This window comes from Rhinopithecus bieti, unplaced genomic scaffold, assembly GCF_001698545.2.
Source record: "Rhinopithecus bieti isolate Rb0 unplaced genomic scaffold, ASM169854v2 scaffold_19617, whole genome shotgun sequence".
NCBI classification, from domain to species: Eukaryota; Metazoa; Chordata; class Mammalia; order Primates; family Cercopithecidae; genus Rhinopithecus; species Rhinopithecus bieti.
This window is the reverse complement of record NW_016809622.1, coordinates 1,315,802-1,327,977: the sequence shown is the minus strand read 5'-3', so window position 1 is coordinate 1,327,977 and position 12,176 is coordinate 1,315,802. Positions and strand designations below refer to the sequence as shown.

General features: G+C 36.6%; 1 protein-coding gene across 4 annotated transcripts in view; it reads left to right on the top strand.

Moving 5' to 3' along the window:
• Positions 1 to 12,176, top strand: part of BBS9 (Bardet-Biedl syndrome 9) — a 506,926-nt gene that overhangs the window by 262,344 nt on the left and 232,406 nt on the right. For all 4 annotated transcript variants that reach the window (XM_017889840.1, XM_017889842.1, XM_017889841.1 and 1 more), the window contains one exon: positions 3,058 to 3,153. In XM_017889840.1, the coding sequence (XP_017745329.1) occupies positions 3,058 to 3,153 (96 nt within the window). The remainder of the gene's footprint in view (positions 1 to 3,057; positions 3,154 to 12,176) is intronic.

The following is a 12,176-nucleotide window of genomic DNA, read 5'->3' as shown; positions in this document are numbered from 1 at the left end:
CCCCTTTTCTCCCCTCCCATTTTCCTCCCCCTCCTCTCCCCTCCCGTCCCCTCTCAGGGTCTTGCTGTGCCATCCAGGCTGGAGTTCAGTGGCATGATCATGATCATGGCCTTGACATCCTGGGCTCAAGCAATCCTCTGATCTCAGCCTCCCAAGACTGGGACTATAGGTGCATGCCATCACATCTGGCTAATTTTTTTATTTTTTGTAGGGACAAGGTTTCACTTTGTTACACAGGCTGATCTGGAACTCCTGAGCTCAAGTGATGTGCCTGCCTAGGCCTCCCAAAGTGCTAGGATTATTGGTGTGAGCCACTGTGCCCAGCTGTTTTCATTTCATTCATTGTATTTTTTCAGCTCCAAAACTTGTTATTTTTCTGAGTTTTGTTTCTGTTTTTTGTTTTATTTTGTTTTCTGGTTTGTTGAGCTTCCTGAAAACAGTTATTTTGAATTCTTTGTTAACCTGTAGATGTCCATTTCTTTGGGGTCAGCTACTGGGAAATCATTGTGTTCTTTTGGTAGGGATATGTCCCCTTTGTTTTTCATGTTTCTGGTCGCCATACTTTGATGCCTGCACATTTGGTGGATCAGTCTCCTCTTTCCAACTTTGTGTGCCGATTTTGGTGTGGAAAGACCTTCTATGGGAGGGTCAAGGGTGCTGGCAGTATGAGATGTAGAGGTTCTGGCCCTGGTAAGGGCATAACAACATAAACTGTGTGCAGCTCTCTTAGCTGTGGTTGGTGTTGATAAGGATTGCAGGTATCCTTAGTTGCCAACTCTGTGAGTGTTCTCAGCAATAGTGAGGGCTGTTGGGATTTTTAATGGCAGTGTATGCTAGGGTACTCCCAATCTCTTTTTCTCCCAGCAGGGAAATCATAGCCAAGGGGATCTCTCTTGGCACTCTGTCTGGCTTGTGGGCCAGTTTCCAGTGCCTGATGAGTGGCACCTATGGAGATGCCATGGAGCTAAGTCCTGAAGCATGGGTATGTGTAAAGGGACTTCGGTTCTGGGATTTGGGTGATAATGGCACCAGTACCTGGGGCACAGGAACCCCCATTGCTGTGTTGGTGATGATACGTGAGGCATTAGTGTTTATGAAACAGCTGGGGAGCCCGAGATGGGAGCATGGATGTGTGCAGAGTTACTTTGGCTCTGAGGTATAGGATGGGGTCTTGTCCTCTATGGCAGGTGATGTAATGACTGAACCACAGGAATATGCAGAGAGACCTTAGCTGTAGTACCTTGGGTGTGAGCTGGCTCACTATGGTGGTAGCTCTGGTATCTGAGACATGGATGGGCATAGTGCAGCCACAGAGCCAGTCTCTGAAGTATGCACATTCATGAAGTGACTGTGGCCTGGGGATTAGGGGAATGTGCAAGGTTTGGAGAGGTGGTGATTTTGGTCCTAGGGTGGTACAACAGTAACTACTTCTTGAGCAAGAGAATATAGAGCCATGCCTTCCTCTCTGGGGTACCCTGGTGGAAATGGCTGTTGGTTACCTCAGTGGCAAAAGATGCTGGTGTCTTCTGTGGAGCAGGCTGCTGGGAACCATGGAAGTTCCCACTCCACGGCGGTCACCAATAGCCTGTTGCCTTTATTCTTTGTCACTAGCCATCTGCAGGCATTTTAGGTATGACAATATAACCAGTCATTTGTTCTGTTTTGCTTCAGCTTCTTAAATGGGCCCTTGAGCTCTCACAGGGCTATTTTGGTTATTGAATAGCTATCTTTCTCTATATATATTTTTATTGCTGGGGATGAAGACTGGTATCCCTACTTTACCATCTTGGTGACATCCTTTACCCCTGTGATGATGTTTAATATTTTTTTCCTCTTTTTTTTTTTCTTTTTTTTTGAGATGGAGTCTCACTCTGTGGCCCAGGCTGGAGTGCAGTGGCGCGATCTCGGCTCCCTGCAACCTCTGCCTTCCGGGTTCAAGCAATTCTCCTGCCTCAGCCTCCTGGGTAGCTGGGACTATAGGCACGTGCCACTGCACCCAAGTAATGTTTTGTATTTTTAGTAGAGACGGGGTTTCACTGTGTTAGCCAGGATGGTCTCGATCTCCTTACCTCGTGATCTGCCCACCTCAGCCTCTCAAAGTGCTGGGATTACAAACGTGAGCCACCACTCCTGTCCTAATATTTCTTTTGTCTGTCACATTGTCTGTAAATTGATAAGTTGGATCTACAGCTAGCAGAGTCAAGATTGATTATTTTGGCCAGAGTTCTTCATGGATGGTAGTATAGACTTTCAGCAGACAGAGGGCACATAATATTTGTTTGTCTTTTTTTGTATGTGATGGTAACAGCCATTGATACTCAATGCTGAGATCCATTACTTCCCTACAGGCTGAAAAATAGATACTCTATTTCTTTCACACTTTCTTCATTTTTTTAGCTGGAATATTTCTACAGAGAGAACCTTTCCTTTTGTAGCTGTTATATGGTGCAGTTTGAGTAGGGTTTTCAGGGTAAATGCTTGGTTCTTTCCCTTTATTACTAATTTTTAAAATATTTTAAATAAGCAGAGCTTAAAATAAATAGCATTGATTATGTAGGATCATCCAATAGTGACCATTGTTTTTATTTTGTTTTTAAGTCTCTGTATGAACTCATGCCTTTAAACATATTTGATGTGTTTTACTCCAGTGCAATTATTATTTTCTTTGATACCCTAATATTTTTATCTCTGGCCAGTAGTAATCTCTTTAAGCTGACTTTCAAGTCCTTTTCATAAAACCCTACCGGTTCAGTAATAGCTTCCTTGCTATCTGGTGTGAAAAGATATTCTAGGTTCATCTTGCGTGTGTTCTGTCTCATATCTGGAATCAACCATTAGAATAAATGAAATTAAATGATTCCAGACTTTGTGTAAGGCAGAAACTTCATTGTTTGGAAGCTACTATGGAAATCAAGGTTAATATATTATAGTTCATACGTGGAGTTTATACATGACCAGTGACATCAAAAACACACATCATTCAACTAAGGTTCCTATTTCAAATGTGTTAATTTTGCCTTCTGGTTACATAAAGTGATTTCTCTCTTTTCTTTGTAGGTTTTGCCAGTCAATCAGATGATGATCAGGTGAATGTAATGGGTTTTCACTTCTTAGGAGGTGCCCGAGTTACTCTTCTTGCTTCTAAAACTTCTCGTAAGTAAAACCAGGTTATTATTGCTTTTTAAATTTTTTTCTAAGGATACCACATCACAGAGCATACTCACATCAATGATTCCTGCAAAGGGTGATGTTCATTTAGATTTCAGTAACTAAAAGCCATGATATTAAGTAGATAGGATGTGAAAGTTATGAAGTTAGCATTGTGTTTTATTAGAGAACACTGATGTTGCCCAAGATTACCTTACCATGATCTAAATTTCACCAAAAATCAGATATCTAACTGATATATTCACTTTGTCTGAGTGTATATAATTTTTATCTTGGAGCTAAGGAGAGTCTAACTGAGGAATTTAAAGAAATGAAAAATATCTTTAAGATAGGTATATGGTGAACTAGGTTTGGGAACTCCTAGAACTTGGAATTTTTTTGTTTGCATATATTCTTGTTTATTCCTTTTGGACATTGGCAAAGATGACAGTGAAAGTGGATAACTTTTGCTGAGTGTAATTTCAACAGGCAGAAAGGTATATAGTCAAGTTTGAATTTAAATATGCCCTATTGATTTGGTTACTTTATGTATGTGAGAATAATAGTTGAAACTAGTCAATGTAAAACTAGCTCTTGACATATGTAGTATATTGAAGCTACTGAACTTACTGAGTTATACACACCTTTATGGAAATAAAGTAAGATATTAAGAAGGGAAGTATTTAACAAATTTGTACTGAGGGAAAAAAGTACAAACACACACACACACACACACACACACACACACCCATACCCCCTTGAAATAGTCTGGCTCAGGACATTCCCATTAAAAAAAAAAAAATCTCTAGTTTTTCTGGTGAGCTTTCACTTACTACCCATGCACTTGCAGTTGTAGTTGGTTATTACTTTTCTAATAGTAAGAGTACAATAAAGCCATCTGTTTTGAAAAAGAAAAGTATTAGCAGGAGGAACAGACATCCCATTTAGGAACTATAACTATGTTTTTTATGGCTAAAATCACAATAGTTTCTGGAATATGTCAATTGGTGACTGGTAAAATAGACTCAGATACTATTGAAGACTCTAGAGTAGGTCACAGAAATAAAAAACAACTCTGAGGAGAAAGAGAAGATTCTTTATTTTCGTGATTTTCCTGATTGGTCATGATTGCAGTATTCTTGACATTGACATCATTTTTTAAAAAACAAATCATTTTATTTTGATAAGAAGACTTAACATGAGATCTATCCACCTAGTAAAATTTCAAATGTGTAGTTCAATATTGCTAACTGTAAGTACATAGCACTGTTTTTCTTTGATTAGCTTTAATCTCCAGTTAGATGGTAGAACCATTTTGGTGCATTTCTCTTAGTTTAACAATTCTCCTTAAACTAAAAAAATTATGCCAACATTTCTTTGTGAAATTTTACATATTTTTTTGGCTGCAGTTGATGGTGCTGTATAATGAATCTGCAACTGAGACCATTAAAAAAGGCAAAAATTTGTGCAAATGAAGATATTTATATCCTAATGTGTTTTATTTATAACTTTCGATATAAAGTAACAAGTAGAATACTGATGTTGCCCGTGATTACCTTACTGCTATCTAAATTTTACCAAAAATCAAGTATATAGCTGATTTATTCTCTTTATCTGAATGTATGGCAATTCCCTGACTTAGCCATAGTGTAGGTAGACAAAATCAAATAGTGGAATAGGGCAGGACCTTTTAAACAAGGAGCCAAATGAACGGTGTAAATTGAAACCTGAATAATAGTCATTACAATTCTGTGATGGTTTTTGGCTGCAGTAACACACAGAATCCTACCTAGGAGATGCCTGTGGTGATGGAGAAAGATAGGTATAAGGAGAGTGTACTTTTCTGGAGTTGAGGCAGATGTTAGCGCTCCTACTGCTTTATCAGAGTGTTCATTCCTAAGAAAGGAATGAAGTAATTTGTACCCAATCTGTGTTTGACATTTTTCATTTTTTGAAAGGTACCTAGTATTAATTATAGTCCAGCAATCTGTTTTACAGAAAAATCCTACAAATGGAAAGAACCTAGTATTTCTTCCATAGTAACCAGTCAAATGATTCGTAAGTCACATAGAATTGTCCTTGGCTCTTGGATAGTATTTTCTGTGGGTTCTGCATATTCATCTCTTTTTAGAACTTGCTTGGTAAGCAGCCAAGGCTTCGTGTATGCTGTATGGCAATTTTCATTCATTTTTCTGATTCAGTATAGACCAGTCAAAGCAAACAAGAGAAAAGTAAGGTGTAGCTCATTGTTTCAGACACCAAACCAGATTGCTGGGGAACTGAGTAGGCTTGTATTTTTACAAAGCAGAATAGTAGCTGGGTGTAGCGGCTCATCCCTGTAATCCCAACACTTTGGGAAGCCAAGGTGGGAGGATGACATAGCAGTTTGAGACCAGCCTGGGCAACATAGTGAGACCTAGTCACTACTTTACTATACAGCTGTAAAAAAGGATGAGTTCATGTCCTTTGTAGGGACATGGATGCAGCAGGAAACCATCATTCTCAGCAAACTATCACAAGAACAGAAAACCAAACACCGCATGTTCTCACTCATAGGTGGGAATTGAACAATGAGATCACATGGACACAGGAAAGGGATCATCACACACTGGGTCCTATTGTGGGGAGGGGAGGGGGAAAGGATAGCATTAGGAGATATACCCAATGTAAATGATGAGTTAATGGGTGCAGCACACCAACACGGCACGTGTATACATATGTAACAAACCTGCACATTGTGCACATGTACCCTAGAACTTAAAGTATAATAAAAAAAAAAAAAAAGAAAGAAAAAGAAAAATTAGCTGGGTGTGGTGGCACATGAATGTAGTCCCAGCCACTCTGGAAGCTGAGGTGAGAGGAACACTTAAGCACAGGAGGTTGAGGCTGCAGTGAGCTGAGATCGCACTACTGCACTCCAACCTGTGCAACAGAGTGAGACCCTGTCTCAAAAAAAAAAAAAAAAAAAAAAATGCAAGGAGGCAAAATTTAGGGACTATTTTCTATTTGAAACTTTCCTTCTGTCTCTAAACAAGTTTAAAAGCTGCACCTCCACCTCTCAAATGCCCTTAATAGACAATGTAATATAAATAGGGCCTACAACTCACTCGGTTTTATTCCTGTAGAAGATGACAAGTGACTGCTCTGCGGCAAGCCACTGTGGGAGATTCTTTAACAAACTCAAATGGATTCGAGAAAGAAAATTGTTGATGCAAAGCTGTTTAATGAGTTCTGTTACTGTGAAGTGAAATCAATCCTCCCAAGGATCATTCACTGTGAGAGGCACAATGGAAACTTCCTAATGTCATAAATTGTTATACCGATATTTATAGCAAAGGCAACATAGAACTCTGGAGTTTAAATTAGTTTTTTTTCTCTCCAAGAATACATTTTTAGTATTGGCTATTTGTTTCAACCTGGGAAGTTTGAGAAGTTATTTCTATTTGGGCTTTTTCTTACCTTGACAGTTTAGGTAAGAAGTCTGTGTGGCTATGCCAGTAACATATCTCTTTGTGACAAGAACATGCATCATTCGTTGGCTAAGCAAAAGGCAAAATTATTTACTCAAGATAAGCAAAGATTATTGGAAGGCTGAAATTGCAAATGATGAAAGTTCTACGCATAGATTTTGTTTGCCCATGACTTTCATTCTGTCCTTGCAAAGAAAAGAATAACTTGATATATTCCATCAAATAATCACATTTTATATTTATAATTTACATTATTAAAATATGTTTTTAATCCTTTAAATACAGTTGAATTGATGACAAAGAGAAAAAAAATCATATCCAATAGTGTCAGTTCAGATTTTGTGAGTTAAGGATGAAATAAAACTATAAATTTGTCCATGTCCTCATGAGTTTCTCAGTGTTTTGAGGTTTTGCTCAGATTCATTTACACATATGGAAAATGTTTTAATAACTTTGTAAGGGAGCCTCATTTGAAGGCATTTCATTTTATCCCTCAATGAAATGAAATCCTTTCAAATGCAACTTCCTTACAAGGTCTAGCCATAGTCTTTAATTATCTTAGCTGCATTTTCTCTAAAGCATCACCATCCAACTGGAATATACTGTGAACCACAAATGTGAACAAGACATTTAAATAGTCTAGTGGCAACACTGAAAAAATGAAACAGGAAAATAGTTGTAATATGATATCAAAGTTTAATATTAACATATTTAATATCTTTAATATAAAACAAGTATAATTAATTTTAATAAAATAATCTAACCAAATATAAATGTTAACTTTTCATCATGTAACCAACATAAGAATTACTCATGACTTATGTTGTCTTCTTTAAAAGAGATTTGTAATTTTTATTTACAGAGATTTCAGTTTACACTAGCCACATCTGAAGTACTCAGAGCCAAACATGGCTAGATAGGCTATTGAACAGAGAAGCTGTATGGTACATTTTCTTATTAGATAACTATTATTTAAGGAAATAGCATAAGAAATAAGATATTTTAAATGCTAATTTAAAATTCTAATGACAAAGCCATGTTTTGTATCATATGTGTAAATAAAACAAAGTCAGATCTTTTAAATGAGTGTTTTCTTTGTATATAGAGACAGCTGTTTTTTTCTGTGGAATATTTCTTCTGAGGAAAGAACTGAGAAATGAGGAAAAGAAGGGCTTTGCCTGGGACAGTAGCAGAGGAAACTAAGAAAAAGGATGACCTAAAATGAGTTAAGAAAATTTGTACTTAGATCCTGGGCATCATAGATTATAAAAGAAGCATTTAATGAGAAAAATATTATAATCTCTCAATGTATAGTAAATCAATAGTACCTTGTGGGACTGCTCTCTGATACTAACTGAAACACGGTATTTGAGAGGTATAATTGTTTAATTTGAATATGATTGTCTTCATCAGCAAGAATACCTTACACAGTGTCCGTTACATTTGCTATTTTTTTTTCTGTTCTTAACTTGTATGGGCTTATATTTGGCAAAAGCTGATTTTATAACAAGAACCCCGTTTCTACTAAAAATACAAAAAATTACCTGGGTGTGGTGGCGGGCGCCTGTAGTCACAGCTACTCTGGCGGCTGAGGCAGGAGAATGATGGAGCTTGCAGTGAACCGAGATCGCGCCACTGCACTCCAGCCTGGGTGACAGAGCGAGACTCCATCTCAAAAAATAATAATAATAATAATAAATAAATAACAATTAATAAAGAAAGAAAGAAAGAAAATCTATAAATTGCATTCATTGTTATGCCAGACTCTTCAGGTACAACTATCAAATACCAGCACTTTCCAGGGCAGCTCATCTTCAAGATCTGATCATTCAGCATTTTACCAGAATCGTTGGAATCTATGGAGCCACAGTCTCTGTTGGACTCTCTATTGCTTTCCTCCAACCTGGCCAGAACCATAGCTAATCAAATAATAAGACATTATGACAAGAAATACCCCCTTACAAAGACAACCAAAAGAGTCAGCATCCAGTATTGTTAAAAACAATTCCAAGTGTAGCCAAATGTTTTTATTATTCAATATTGTTTTTTTAAAAAGTATTATTATTATATGTAAAATTTAAGCTTTGTATGGCAATAGTTCTTGCATTAAGCCAGAACTCACTATTTTTCCTGAAAATACTTACTAATGTACAGAACTTTTTTATTGTAAAATAATTATTGGATTAGAATATATAACCTAATGACTTTCAAACATTTAATTTTATTATTTTCAAAAATGTTATTATTTTTGCCACAGATTATTCTGCCTTGGTGTACTGTCAAGATAAGTTCTCAGCAAGTGGGAAAACAAAAAAAAAAGAAGACAATTTTTTTTAAAAAATAAAGAGAAACTATTGACATGGCTCCTAGAAGTCTGTTACATCCAATTATTGCTTTGTTGTCACTTTGTTACTTCTTGTTCGCCTCAGTTTTATATTTCTTTTGTCTAGGAGGATGTATTTTTTAAAATACATATAGATAAGGATAAATATACATTGAAATTCAGAAGCATAAAATGCATATGCACAGTCACTTATACAATAGGATGATTAAAAATGTGTTTAAATGATGGAACATAGGTAGCTGATACATCTAATACTTAAGATCTCACCTTTACTTCATTGGTACCAGTCACTNAACATCACACATCGGGGCCTATCATGGGGAGGGGGGAGGGGGGAGGGATTGCATTGGGAGTTATACCTGATATAAATGACGAATTGATGGATGCTGACGAGTTGATGGGTGCAGCACACCAACATGGCACAAGTATGCATATGTAACAAACCTGCACGTTATGCACATCTACCCTAGAACTTAAAGTATAATAAATATATATATATAAAGATATTTCTGCATGGATGTCTATAATTTTGAGTGATTCAGTATAATGAGATTTCAGAAAAATGTGCTATTGTCTAAATATGTATATATTCTTATCCTGCTTTCCTAAGATCCAGACCCACATAGTGACTTATTACCATAACAACAAACACTACTACCTCTCTCTCCCTAGTCTCTTCTGCCCCTTTCTACTTCTATACTTTTCTTAGTCTTGCCTCTCTCTAGTTCTGTTTTTATCTTTAGTCTCTATTTGTACATTGCCTTGTTCTACTTGCTTCTTAAAGAATTTAGGAGAGTTTAAAAGTATCCAACATATGAAAAGAGAAAATAAGTATTTCAAGAAAACAGAAAGAGAAAATCAGGGCACTAATAAAGGTAGAAATAAGATTAATACTCAGAAATGCATACTGTATGATCAAAAAGGTGCTAGTCACCTAAAATAATAAGTAATCATTTAGTTTCCATTTTCAGAGTGTTCAAAATGTTAAATCTTTTGTTGAGGAGATGCACACCCTTTACTGATGCTGAGTCAGAGATGAAATTCCCCTTATGAATATTCAAAAAGACAATTCCTTCAATAATATCTCTATAGTTTATGTAATTATAAAGATTATGCTTGTGTAATTATGAGAAACAAATTTCACAGAACTTTAGAAAGTAATGATAAAACTCCATTTATGAAATATAAATCTGCCTGAGTTCAAATCATTGTGGTCTGAGCTGCAGCCTGATCTAAGGATAAATGTTGAGTATCTAGTTTTGCAAATTTTCATTTTCTAATGTTTTTCAATAAGGATTGAGCAACTAATTTCAGTAACTCAGAATTGAGAAGTAGGATGAAGGAAGTGTGTATTTTGTTTTTAAAGGAGCAATATTAGAACACGTTTGAATATTAATTTAAATGATTGAATTCAGTGGGAGAGGTTGATGATCAGGAAAGAGAAGCGGATCATAATGAAGTCCTTGAGGGAGAGAGGGGATGGGATGCAGAAGCTAGCGGGAGGGGTTGAGGAATAGGCTTTGTAACTTCTCTGTAACAGGAGGGATCGCATGTACATCTAGGGAGACTTCGTAGATTTGTTAGTGGGGAGATAAAGGAGCTTTGATGATGTATAAATCTGAACAAAAAATAGTGTGAAAATAAGAAAGCAAACTCATGAGGGAAACAGGCATTGTGGAATCCCCATCTAGAGTTTGAGATAGTACGTTTTGAATTGAAACCAGGCATCCTTGTTAGGTGATTTTCCCTGGAAGTGATTTGTTTATCAGCATCTAAGCAACTAAAAACGGCTCAGATTTTAAAATAGAATTACAGATAAAATGTTTTTATGAGGCTGATTATCATAGTGGACTACCAAATCTGAGATGGTAAGGAAATAAGTGAAGATTAGCGAAAACTGACACATGGTGAAAAATTAATGGGTTCATCTGATCAAAATTCTTGAAAGTTTGAGGAAGTAGAAGGAGTTATAGAGCAAGTGAACTAGGTTAAAAAAAAAGGTAGTGGTCAGACAATGGATCAGATATTGAGAACAGGAGTTCAGAGAGATTGCAGATTCTGATAATGGCAAGCTCATCATTGGGGGAGTGGGTTGCTAAAGTGGATAGAAGACTAATGGGGACAGGGATTTCAAGAAAATGAGGTATCACTTGATGAGGCACAGTACCTCACGCCTGTAATCCCAGCACTTTGGGAGGCTGAGGCGGGTGGATTGCCTGAGGTCAGGAGTTCGAAACCAGCCTGGCCAGCATGGTGAAACCCTGTCTCTACTAAAAATAAAAAAAAAAAAAAAAAATAGCCTGGCATGGTGGCAGGTGCCTGTAATCCCAGCTAATTGGGAAGCTGAGGCAGGAGAATTGCTTGAACTTGGGAGGTGGAAGTTGCAGTGAGCTGAAATCGTGCCATTGCACTCCAGCCTGGGCAACAGGGCGAGACTCCGTCTCAAAAAAAAAAAAAAAAAAAAAAAAAAAAAAAAAAAAGAAAGAAAGAAAATGAGGTATCACAGTTGTGGATATTGAAAAGGCCTATTTGAATTGAGGTACATTCCTTGTGTACTTAATTTATTGAGTTTCATTTTTTTAATCATGAAAGGACATTGAATTTGTCAAATACTTTTTCTGCATCTGTTGAAATAATCGTATGGTTTTTGCCCTTCATTCTGTTAATATGATATATCATGCTTATTGATTTGCTTATGTTAAACCATCCTTGCATCCCTGGAATGAATCCCACTTGATCATAGTGAATGATCTTATTAATGTGCTGTGTTGAATTTGGTTTGCTGGTATTCTGTTGAGGATTTTTGCGTCTTAGTTCATCCGGGATACTGACCTGCAGTTTCCTTCTTTTGTTATGTCCTTGTCTGATTTTGTTATCAGAATAATGTTGGCCTCATAGATTGAAATTTGAAAGCATTCCATTCTCTTTGATATATTGGAATAGTTTGAGTAGAATTGTTATTAATTCTTCCTTAAATGTTTGATGGAATTCAGCAGTGAAGCCATCAAGTCCTGGGCTTTTCTTTGGTAGGAGACTTTGTATAACTGATTCGATCTTCTTACTTGTTATTGGTCTTTTCAGGTTTTCTGTTTCTTCCTAGCACTTTCATAACAGTTTAATGATTCCTTGTATTTCTATAGTATCAGATATAATTTCTACTTTTCTTTTATTTGAGTCTTCCTTCTTTTTTTTTTTTTTTAGTTTTTAGGTTTTTT